At 42.7% G+C, this 12,321-nt stretch overlaps 1 protein-coding gene across 1 annotated transcript; it reads left to right on the top strand.

Annotated features, from left to right (window-relative positions):
• Positions 1 to 387: 387 nt before the first annotated feature.
• Positions 388 to 10,205, top strand: LOC148033003 (26S proteasome regulatory subunit 6A homolog). Its single transcript, XM_087683702.1, has 10 exons — positions 388 to 632; positions 885 to 1,001; positions 1,083 to 1,190; positions 7,814 to 8,005; positions 8,558 to 8,749; positions 8,834 to 8,952; positions 9,120 to 9,207; positions 9,489 to 9,608; positions 9,710 to 9,850; positions 10,009 to 10,205. The coding sequence occupies exons 1-10, from the start codon at positions 513 to 515 to the stop codon at positions 10,084 to 10,086; spliced, it is 1,275 nt and encodes a 424-aa protein (XP_087539828.1). The 5' UTR covers positions 388 to 512; the 3' UTR covers positions 10,087 to 10,205.
• The last annotated feature ends 2,116 nt before the right edge of the window (positions 10,206 to 12,321 follow it).

The following is a 12,321-nucleotide window of genomic DNA, read 5'->3' as shown; positions in this document are numbered from 1 at the left end:
ACACCACACACAGCTTTTTCATTGGTGTCACAAAATTAAAAAGCGAAGCCAAAATTGACATTCTGCGATGTAGTAACTTGGTGAGACTAGCCCTTCACGTGTGTCAATTTGCATAGGTAGAATCACAACTAGTGATCAGTTCAACCAAACAGGTTCATTGCAGTTTGTCATGTGCAATGGCCGTTAAGCTAACATGTCCAGTTTCTAAAAAGCCCCTCCCGATCAAAGTATAAAGATAAAGAACAATAGGTCACAAGCAAACATTAATCCCTAGTTAAGGCCCTAAGTAGTAAAAACTAATATAAAAGTTAAAAAAAATGCGTTTTTCTTAAGGTACCAGGACCCCCGAATTCCTATAAAAATTTATATGACCTTCAAGTGTAATTTCCAGGCAAACTCTAAAGGCCTGTCATATTCTCATTTTTTACAGAAGGAAGCCGTGTGAAGTCTCCCTCCTGCATCTGCAGCGCGGGCCTTTGTCGCTCGTCTGATCGCTCTGTTGGCAACAGGCCATGGCGCATTCGATCGAAGCAGACATATTTGATGACTCGAACGATGAACTGGCTTCCATGTCCACAGAAGACCTAATCCGAGCGAGCCGCCTGCTTGATCATGAAATCCGAGTTCTTAAGGTATCTTTTCTTATTCCCCTGCGGCAAGGGCTTTCCTTCAGCTGTTTCGACATAATTTACTTGCACCGAAGGTCTTAGGTTCAACGTATTTGCTGCCTAAGGACCTGCTTCACTTGTTACTGTATGTCGCGAACCCGGCCAATTGAAGCCCTAGGAGGCTGCAATGGTTGTTTAGAGAGAAAAATACATAACATAATCATGTCCTTACCAGTTATTCATATCATATCCTTGAACTATGGTACTGGTGTACAGGATGAATCACAACGCCTGACTTTGGAACTAGATGCTATACGTGAAAAGACTAAAGAGAATCAAGAAAAGATTAAGCTCAATAAGCAGCTGCCCTATCTTGTCGGCAACATTGTGGAGGTATGGAGAGTTGAGAAGTTTGTTTATCTTTTTAGTGATTGCAGAGGAATGACTGTCTCAGAGCAATTTACCTTTTTCCAGATTCTAGATATTAGTCCAGAGGACGAGGCTGAAGAAGATGGTGCAAATGTGGATCTTGACTCTCAAAGGAAAGGGAAATGTGTTGTCCTCAAGACTTCTACACGGCAAGTAAGTACATGCTAATCTAACCATAGAAGAAAAGTTTTTTTCTCACGTCACCATTAACACGGTGTTAGCCTGTTTTATTTCATGTTGGGCATTTCCTGGTTGTGAGCTCCGTCTGAGTTTGATGGAGATGGAGGAGCTTACTGTATCCAGCCCTTTCATTAGTGTGCATTCTGTTTTTGGGTCGTGTTCATGCTCACCGCCACTCATCTAGGTCAGTGCATTTTGATTTTATGCTGCCCAGGCTTGCATTCACATATGTGAGCTGGTGATCTGGTTTGGGGCAGGCAGCTGCATTAATTGCAGCTGCCCAAATAGCAGATGGCCCATTTTTAGGCAGCTGGTCTGTATAGGTTGTACACGATTGATCTGGGCAGGTTGGCAAGTTTGGTTCTGCTTCCCATATTTAAGGCAGCCTCCCACACTTGGCTGCATTCAACTTTTGCAGGTTCAGCACTCTTCATCAGCGAGTGCATTCTTCCATCATCAACCTGATGCAATGTGCCACCAATGTTTTCGGCTGTGTGCAGGGATTGATCAGTCCACATTTTATTCAGCTTTTCATTTCCAATCAATGCAGATTTCTTCTTCTATTTGTTGTGTTCATATCAGTCTCTCTCTTCCCTCCTCTCTTTGTGTTCGCGTTCTTGTTCCATTGCGTACTCTCACATGGTATCACTGTAAAAAGTGAGGACCTAGAGGTCTCTATGAGTAGGAGGCTATGCATATCTTGTTCTTGTATGGAGATTGTTTGTGTCTGAGTCAGCCGTCTAGGTGAGGGTGACAATTGTTCCTTGTCTCGGCGATAATATCTGTCAGCTTTGGCTTCATCAAATGTAACTTTTCATGCACAGTTTTGGCTCTCTTAGGCATTGTGCAAAGCATCTATACCCTATGTTGTAGTAGTGTACCTGATTATGTCTCTATTTAGGCAGCTCATCACATCAAAATGTAGTAGTTTCCACCCTATGTTGCAGTAGTGTAGCTGATCACTCCGTAGTTCAGGCAGTCCGGCATCAAAACACATTAGTTTCTTTGTGTGTTTGTGTAGATACTTTGAAGCCTAAATGGATTTCAAGTTCAATAGCTTTAATGGCACTAACCGATACTTTGTAGATTGATAGGCTCATTAGTTAGATTGTTATGAAGATTGTCATGATTGTCAAGATCGTGAGGATTGATGTGAAGGAGACTGAAGATTAGAGCCTCAATCCAACAGAGATTGGCATTTTGATAGGTTCAAAAGATCAAAGCAACCTTGTTTACCCCGATCTTCTCTCTTTTGTTTCTAATTGTTCTCCTATTGAAGGACCTCGCATGGCCATCATGGCACCATTTGTGCAGGTGTTTGTTCTTTTCACATTGCTTGAGAAAGATCTTTTGGATAACACAAACTACTCCCTTTGGTCTTACAAAGTGGAGCGCATTCTTGATATCTTTGATTTATAGGCTTTATTATTATCCTTATCTCTTGTTCAATGGAGGATTCTCTTATTGGATCGACTCTCAATTAGACGGTTCTTTGGGTGTGACTCAATTTTGGTGCTCGGTCTTTTCTTTTTATGAGTTGCCAATATTTAGTCCTTGTGCATGCTCATAGAATCTAGTTTGCAATGGAGGTCTAGACAAAGTTATTTTCTCTATATTAAGTTAAGATCTTGCATACTACATTACCCCTGGGAAGAAGCTTCAAATGTTATATGTTGATGATTCTTCTTCCATGAATAATCATACGAACAAAATGGAGCTACAAGATGAGCTTGCATTCCATGGTAGGAGATCATTGAAAGATATGGCTATGTCACTCATTACTAATTTTCTATCTTTGAAATATGACGTCTTTTATACTAGCTTACTCATCTCCAAAGTTCAACATATATAACCAAAGTCTTTACTATAGTTTCAAGATTGGGGGAGGGGAGATACCTCTAGACTAAAAAGCGCTAAATTTCTTGTGCAAATCGAGATGAAATTGTGCAAGGTTTGGTTGTCGGGTATCATTCCGTATGTTGGAGGCCAAATCGATGAAAAGCCCCAAATCTTGGCACCTCGGGATGCGTATATAGATTGGGACCTTTGGGTGGCTTGGTGGTGATAGTCAACAACATAAATGTTGCAAGCAGCGCATGGTGCAGGAGCTGCAAGAGTGAGGGAGCGGGCTAGAAGAGGTGGAGTTGGTGGGCTTGATTGGAGTAGGTGGTGGGAGTGTCAAAAGATGACGTACCAGCGAGATAGTAGTGTTTGCGGAGAGGAACACGGAGTGAACTCGGCAAACATGGAGAAGAGAAGAGAAGAGAGAAAAAAACTCTGATGAATGGAATGATGAAGTTCTGAATCATGGAGTGAATGTGATACAAGGGAATAAGGGTTCCGTAGCACAAGAAAGATGATGAAGACAACCACGAACCATGAATTGCAATGTCCTCGTGAAGGGGTGTGAGGGTAGTGGAGAGGCTGGAGAGAAGAGGTGACGGACTGAATGAATCAGCCGTGAGGAATGAATGAGAGAGTGGCCTATAAATAGACACAGTCAGCCTAGGATGGTGCCCCTTTTTGGGGCTGCAAACCCTAAACGCAAAATGCAGAAACACAAAAGCGCAAACTGCGGGTGAAGGGTTTCTCAACACCCCCTCTCAGGCCCAAAAAGGGGAACGAGAGAAGAGTGAGGTGGAGATGCAATGCTACATATTGAAGAATGCTCATGCAGCAGGTGTCACTTGGACAGTGTCCCTCGTGGGAAAATTGGTCACTTGCCCAAGTGCCCTAGTACAAAGATGATGAAAACATGCAATGCATAGGAGGAATGTCGGATTTTGTGTGGTGTCGAGAACCATAAGGATATGTCCGTACTTGATCTCGGAAGGGGGCTCCATGCGGACCAAGTGACCAAGGCAAGAAGAGAAGAAGAGGAAGAAGATATAGAGGATTCTTAAGATCCAAGATTTCCACGTGAAAGGTAACCTGCAATAAAGAACAATAGACAGAGTGAACTGGAGAACCTGAAACTCAACCTCGGGAAAGAAGCCACTAGCTTCGTGTATCCATGTTGGAAGGAATACGAAGGCCTTGTCACCAAGTCGCGGTTAAACCTCCGAGGTTCCGATCTAGGTGGTACCTGAAAATCCTGGGTATCAGTAGAAGAGATGACTGGTCGAAGATAGCCACCCCAAGAAAGTAGAGGATGGGTGAAGAACTTCATGTGGAGTAGGTTCCCCCCCCTGAGGTGGGAGGTGGAGGGTCCCCCGCTGAAGTGGAAGAAGAAGCAGATGCCCCCTCGGAGGGCAAAGAAATAACATCCCCCTCTGAAGTAGATAGGGAATCCAAAAACTCATGGATCATGGACTCCGAAATGTCTAATGACGAAGGAAGTGCCGCCAATCGTGCCGAAGAAGGTATCTAGGATGTTGAAGAGCTTCCAGAGGTAGCCTCTTGATCCTGAGTAGTCGACGGTGGGGAAGGGTAGGGCTTAGAATGAGCAAGAGGTGGGCAACAACCACTGTCTCTCAGTGGAGTGGATTGGGTAGTCGAAGAAGAGGAAGGAATCGAGCAGCCATTGTCTCTCGAAGGAGTAGACTGACGAGGAGATAGTATCAAACAATCACTATCTCTTGATGGAGCGGACCGCAGATCTGTAGGTCGTGGAAGCCATTGTACTTGAAAATAAGTGGGAGAAGACTGCCGTTGGCATTGCAACGATCTCCAGGATGTCTTAGTGCCAATCAATCCTCCATGTGCTTGAAAGGACTTAGTGCGCATTGGATGCGTCTTATTGCCTTGAGCATAGTACTCTGATAGCCGATGCAGAACAATCTTTGTGGCCTAGAAAGGAGAGGTGGCACAAGGAGTGCTTGGTGGAAGATGGATATACTCCGGAGGGGTGGGGAGCAAGGGTCGAAGTCGGTAAGCATTGGTGGTGTGTCCGGTGATGCCATAGTAGGAGCACCCAGTAGTCTGGTTATCTGTTGGTAAAGAAGCCACGGATACCAGTGTGCCTTGCTGAAGAAGGAAGAGGTCAGCCACCATGAACCACAAACCACAATGTCCGCCTCAAGGGGTGGGAGGGCAGTGGAAGGGTTGGAAGTGAGCTGCCAGTGGGAGGAGGATGCGACCAGCAGTAAGAGATTGCAACCAGTAGAAAAATGCAGGTGAGGAGAGAGAGAGACTATAAATGCAGGCAGGACAACTTGCAAGAGAGAGAAAGACTAAAAACGTAGGTTGTAGGACAGAGAAATACTAAAAACGCAGGAAAAAAACAGCAACAGCAGTCAATATGCTGAAATTAGCTTCGAACAGTGTGTGATAGGCTAGAAACAGGCGCCAAATTGTTGTAGACAGCAATGGCCAGCTTGGACTGCGATGTCCTCCGCGTCCGGGGTGTGGGCAGCAAGCTGAAATACCTGGAATCTGAAAAAATGACATTGTTTTCTGAATGGAGAGTGATCAGCAACAGTTGCTTTGCTGTAAACAGCTGCAAACTGCAGGTGGAAGGCTGGAAACAGGTGCCAGACTGTAGATGACAGCAAGGGACAGCTAAGGCTGCAATGTCCTCCGCAAAAGGGGTGTGGGCAGCAAGCTGAAAACACCTGAAACCTGCAAAAACGAGATTTTGATGTAACGAAAGAAGAAGATAAGTGGATGCCGAACCCGTCGCTGGTCTTTGCCTTCACTAGAGTGGAGGATCTTCGCTGCTAGGTGAGCAGATCCAGCTCTGATACCATGTCAAAAGATGACGGACCAGCGAGACAGTAGGGTTTGCGGGGAGAAACACAGAGTGAACTCGGCAAACATGGAGAAGAGAAGAGAGAAAAAAACTCTGATGAATGGAATGATGAAGTTCTGAATCATGGAGTGAATGTGATACAAGGGAACAAGGGTGTCGTAGCACAAGGAAGATGATGAAGACAGCCACGAACCACGAACCACAATGTTCTCCTGAAGGGGTGTGAGGGTAGTGGAGAGGCTGGAGAGAAGAGGTGACGGACTGAATGAATCAGCTGTGAGGAATGAATGAGAGAGTGGCCTATAAATAGGCAGTCAATCTAGGATGGTGCCCCTTTTTGGGGTTGCAAACCCTGAATGCAAAACGCAGAAACGCAAAAACGCAAACTGCAGGTGAAGGGTTTCTCAACAAGGAGCACTGCACAGGAGGAAGAAGGTGGCAACGTTGGTCAGTTGGTGGTGGAGATGAGTTGATAGGCACAGGGTGCCACTGGCTGGGTGAACAGGAGCTACAGACGGTGGATGGCACAAGTAGACTAGGCAATGGAGCTTGAGGAGGTGATGATGTCCAGCATAGGTGGCGGCAGCGCTGGCTAAGTGCAATGCGGACGGGGTAGCAGTTCAAGTAGACCAGACAATGGAGCTCAAGGAGGTGATGATGTCCAGCATTGCCAACGAGCTTGACAACAACGGATTGAGGATTGTTGGGCTGGCAGGCTCTTTTTCACACGGGACAAGGGCTGATGGTGGTATGACCTCGGGCAGAGCGGTATTGGCTGGTGGTGGCTGAACAGAACCCACGCAAGAGTTGCTCTGATACCAAAGGAGAGAAAAATTGCACCAACTATGGAGGGAGAAATGAGACATTGACAGTAAGTGAGCTGAAGCAAGAGTGTAGAGTGCACTTGCTGAACTGAGAAAAAGAGTGAAGGTACAACCTAAGTTAGGTCAAGGGTTGCCCTAGGCAACCCTCCACCAATTGCCTAGAGTTAAGCTCACTCTCTCTAGTCACCCTATGCCGTGATGAAAGAAATTTTAGCTTGATCCTCCAAAGCAAGCATGACCTGGTTGTAACCATCAAATCCATCGAGGAATGAGTACATCTCGTGACCAGCAACCTTATCGAGAATGTTGTCGAGGTACACAATGGGAAACAGATCTGGAATGGTTGCAGAATTTAGCTTCATGTATTCTACTACATAGATTCAAAGCTTCTTGTTTTTCTTGGGAATGATGACAATGGGCACAATCCACTCTGCCCGATCCACTGGAGTGATGAAGCCAACTGGGAGGAGTTGGTCCTTTGATTAGTTTGCCTGTAATTTTAATGTTAAGCCACTAGGTACACACACACACACATGCTCTCTCTCTCTCTCTCTCTCTCTCTCTCTCTCTCTCTCTCTAAAGCGACATTTATTTAAGTGTCCACACCACATGAATTACATGGGCACTGCCCAGAATTGACAAATTCTAACACCTGAATGTCATCTTATAGGAGGAGATTTATGTAGATTAGCCTCCAGACTTCCGTGTGTTTGGAAAGGAGGACCATGTCTATCGCTTGCAGAAGGCCCTCTATGGCCTGAAGTAAGCCCCTAGGGCTTGGTACCAATGTATTGAGATCAGTTCCTTCTGACGATCAGACCATGATTTCAACTTTTACTAGCACTTATGTTTGCAGCTTAAACTTGGTCATATTTGTTTTGTATCTTTAGTACAAGAAACACTTATGGGTTTGTAAAATTTTAGCTCATTAATGTAAGATAGTTGCACCTTATTTGACCAATTTGAATGAAGAGTAAGCAGACTTTTCTTTTCTTGTACTGTCATAAGCTGTATAGTGTCTAATAAACTTGATGTCTGATGTGAAACTTGTGCTGATGATTTTCTCTCTTGCTTGTTGATAGACGATATTTCTTCCAGTTGTTGGTTTGGTAGATCCAAATACATTGAAACCTGGAGATTTGGTTGGAGTTAACAAAGACAGCTATTTGATTTTAGACACATTGCCTTCTGAGTACGACTCACGAGTGAAGGCTATGGAAGTTGATGAAAAACCTACTGAAGATTATGGAGATATTGGAGGTCTTGATAAACAGGTGAATGACTTTCTCTAATCCAGTGATGCATATTAATCAGTCGGGTGAGGGGGAGGGAGCCTTCTTTTTAGTCATTCTACTGTTCTGATTTCTGGACCTTCATGTACAGACATGCATAGATACAGAAACACATACACTGCACTTACTTATCAGACTGTTGATTCATGTGTGTGTGTGAGAAGTAACATCTGTTTTTGTAAGACTCATAGGTTTCTTGGGAGTGGCATGGGTTTGGTGACTGATGCAGGTATAGTCATGGGCTTATTCATTTTTCTAGGGGCTTGCATTATGATGTGACAAAGCACTGGCTCATAGGAGGCTAGATGTGGTTGTATTGTTGACAAATACTCAGATTGTTAAGTTGAGCTCTTGTGCAAGGGATGGTGAGTGTTGCTACTGACCTGAGTTTTTAGGCTATACTTGGTGCTACAATGTGATATGTTGTGCAAATGCTTGAATTGTTAAGCAGAAGTTTAAATGAAGTGCATTGCTTTTTTGCTTTGTGTAATACGTGTGTTCTAATTGGTCTCATATACTCTGACATATTCACAGATACAAGAGCTAGAAGAGGCAATTGTTTTACCTATGACGCACAAGGAGCGATTTCAAAGTCTGGGCATCCGCCCACCAAAAGGTGTGCTACTTTATGGACCCCCGGGAACTGGTAAGACACTTATGGCTCGAGCATGTGCTGCTCAGACAGATGCAACTTACTTGAAGCTTGCTGGTCCTCAACTTGTACAGGTGAGGCATTGCTCAGATTTTGTTGTCTCAGAGGAAGCTTCAATTCAGATATTTCTTGATCTGATTAAATAATGTGTTTTTCAGATGTTTATTGGAGATGGTGCAAAGCTTGTCAGGGATGCATTTCAACTTGCCAAAGAGAAGGCCCCTTGCATTATTTTTATTGATGAGGTTGATGCCATTGGAACTAAGCGTTTTGATAGGTAGGTCATATGCTCTGAGTACAATGGATGAGCTGATTAAAGAATTGGAATGAAAAGTTGAGTACTAGGGTCTTGATTAAATCTGAATGTACGTCTTAACACGGTGGAAGACATCAGTAGTGATCATTTGTCTTTCATATGCTTATCTGTTACTTACGTATGTGCAGTGAGATTAGTGGTGATAGGGAGGTCCAGCGAACCATGCTTGAGCTGTTAAATCAGCTTGATGGATTCAGCAGTGATGATCGTATCCGGGTATGGAGATAATGTGCTTGGTCTTGGAAGAGGAGTGCCCATTTTCTTTTTCTGTTGTTCCACATTAATGCAGTTTTTGTTTGTTTAACTGCTTGTTTGATTCTGAGATGCCCGTAGCTGTGTAAGTGCAAGACTTGAAGCATGCACTTTTTTCTGCGACTGCTTTCATCTTATGCCCATACCTAGGAGGCTTAACAACCTTGATTAGCTTTATGGTGTGAATGTTGAAATGATTGTGATCTTCACATATATGAATGTTGCAATTCTGAAATCCTATTCAGGTAATTGCTGCTACCAATCGTGCTGACATACTAGACCCCGCCCTCATGCGATCTGGCCGGTTGGATCGTAAAATTGAGTTTCCACATCCTACAGAAGAAGCTCGAGCTAGAATTTTGCAGGCAAGAAAGTTTGTTTGTTGAAGGGGCGAAAGAAGAAAAAAAAAATCTTGTGCTGTGCAAGAAGTATTTTCAAATCTGAGAATTTAGCTGTAATGTTGCAGATCCATTCTAGAAAGATGAATGTTCGCCCGGATGTGAACTTTGAAGAGTTGGCCAGGTCAACTGATGACTTTAACGGGGCCCAGCTCAAAGCAGTGTGTGTGGAAGCTGGAATGTTAGCCTTACGTCGTGATGCAAATGAGGTAATCTTGGTCTAGTGCAGTTGATTTGATGGCTTGTATCATATGATCAAGGATTAGCATTGGAATGGATTGTCGGGGTGCTACAGATTTACTGACTTTGTCTAGAAGGTATCTGGTGTTTGTTTGGCACTTCAATGTTGTTTGTAATATCTTTGTAGGTAACTCATGAAGATTTCAATGAAGGGATTATTCAAGTACAGGCGAAGAAGAAAGCTAGCTTGAATTATTATGCTTAATGAAACACTGACTTGAATGACATTGTAAACGGTTCTATCAAAGGAGGACGAAACAGAACCAACAGTATCTGTGCAAATAGAGTTCTTATATTTGAATAGATGTTTCAAATTGTTTCATCCTTCAGATGTACTCATCAGGATTTGTTAGCAGATTCAAGACCTAACATAAAATGATCAATTGCTTTCCTTTCAAATTGAGTTTTGTATCGTTGCGAGTGATAAGATGCTTTTATTTGGAGGAGAGCTACATGCTTCACAAAACATGGTGTTCCCAGCTGCCTTGGGAAGGATTTCATGCAGTGCAAGTTTAAGTATCTTAAATTTTGGTTCAGCAAGTAAGCTTTTAATACTTGTATTCTAAGCCAAAGCAGCTTTGTAAAGGCAGTCAATATGCATGCACCTTTCGTCAAATATCCACACGATAACTTTTATTGCCAACTGAAAATGAACAGCTACTTGAGGATCATGTTTTGTAGATATGGGGTTTAGTTCTTCAAAAATTAATTAGGTAAGAAGTTGACCAGGTTCGTAAGGCAAATTGATACCGTCAGGCGTTTTACAGTACTAATTAAATGGCGCTCCAGTAAGGTCAAGTATATCACAGCCACCAAGTTCTAAATGCATATAGACCGAGAAAGACAACGGCCTTCAAAAGATAATATCTTTGAACATGAAAGTGAAAGTGCAGGATACATCATCAGAAAGGTTGTCCAAGTGATATAGTCATGAATGTTAGTGAAGGACTTCAACCAAGAGGATGGTATTTCAGGACTCACAAAGTCGTAGTTACAATAAAGCATATGGAAATTTCAACTCAACTGGCAGACTTAGTTTCTAGGATGGTATTTTAGGATGGTATTTTAGGACAAGTTTTAGTCACAATAAGGTAAATGGATTTTCCAACTCAGCTCACATAGTTTTTACAATTTTGAGAGTAGCACAATTCCGTGAGGTTGATGAATGACAGTGAAGCGGGGTTGGCCCATGCACTTATAATTATCATCTTGTTGCCTGGAACAGCCATGTTAGCTGGCTTAAATGAAGCAGTTGCTTTGCTAAATGAATAAAGTGGATATGATGCATCAAGCAGCATATTGGAGACTGGGGGTCTTCAAATGTAAAGCCCTCCAGCTGGGCTCATAGTTCTATTCTGGATGTACCAATTCAAAGAGCAACATTCTTTTGCTGGATGCAAGTCAAGATACTTGTCCTTGAAGGGAAAGACTAGAAGCACCCAAGTTTATGATCAAAGTAATGTATTTGGAAAGACAAATGTTCAGGTTGCTTTTCCTTTGATGAGCTTAGAAAATATGGTCCCCACATTTTCCCCTTGATGCTAGGATATTTGTTGATGGTAACCACCTAAGATGATGGATCCTTATGTCACATAGATGATTGAGGTGACCTTGGTGGTGCTTACGAAGTGGCCATATTGTGTCACAACGTGGATAACTAGGATGCAGAGCCCATCCATCAAATGAGTAATTGGGATTAAAGTTTCCCTTGCGTGATTGAATTGGAAAGAAGACTTGATGGTACCCTTTGTGAGATCCTTGGGATTAAGGTTGTGTAAAGAGATATGATGAGGGGGCCTCAGGATGGCATGACAAGCATGCGTGTCCAAGGTGATGTTTGGATAGATCATATGTGAAGAGTGAGGGACATCATGCATGAATGGTTCTATTGTTCGGTCAAAAGAACAGTGGTCATTCAACATAAAATTGAGGCACTAGTCTATTGTGCAAATATGTACTCAATTCATCATAAGGGGTCATTGGCATACTCTTTGCTCAACCTTTACATGAGGAGGTAAGGAGAGAGGGGCTTATCTCCGATTAACAAACTTGTTTTTCCTTTTTAAATAAAACATTTGCTTAGATTTCTTATATTTGATATTAAAATGATTTTTCAAACAAATATTTACATCCAAAAGTTATGAGGAGTTGGGGGTATGCTACTTAGTTCTTAGTGTCAAATGATGAGTCTTCCAACTACTATACATAGTCTAACTTAAAACTAGAAAGTATAATTTCAAGAAAAAATTATTACATTTAAAAATGATTTTTAATAGTTTGATCCATGGTCAAAAAATATGTATATATGGGTTTTGATGACTTTTAATCACTTTTTTTTTGGGGGGGGGGGGATTTTGGGAAATTTTCGTGTATTACAAAAATTATGGAGGATTTTGAGTTCCCTTCCAACCTCTCTCCCATCCTCCTCTCTTGTTCCTTT

Source organism: Lygodium microphyllum, chromosome 8 (genome assembly GCF_053477565.2).
Source record: "Lygodium microphyllum isolate KBCC chromosome 8, Lygodium_microphyllum_v1.1.10, whole genome shotgun sequence".
Taxonomy (NCBI): Eukaryota; Viridiplantae; Streptophyta; class Polypodiopsida; order Schizaeales; family Lygodiaceae; genus Lygodium; species Lygodium microphyllum.
The sequence above is the reverse complement of the archived record's forward strand: the minus strand, read 5'-3'. Positions and strand labels throughout refer to the sequence as shown.

Bases quoted from the DNA above. Each gene is read 5' to 3' on its own strand.
- LOC148033003 (XM_087683702.1), top strand. From the start codon at position 513: ATGGCGCATTCGATCGAAGCAGACATATTTGATGACTCGAACGATGAA. The intron at 8,953-9,119 runs GTAGGTCATATG...ACGTATGTGCAG, and splicing joins GGAACTAAGCGTTTTGATAG to TGAGATTAGTGGTGATAGGG. The intron at 9,609-9,709 runs GCAAGAAAGTTT...GTAATGTTGCAG, and splicing joins CTCGAGCTAGAATTTTGCAG to ATCCATTCTAGAAAGATGAA.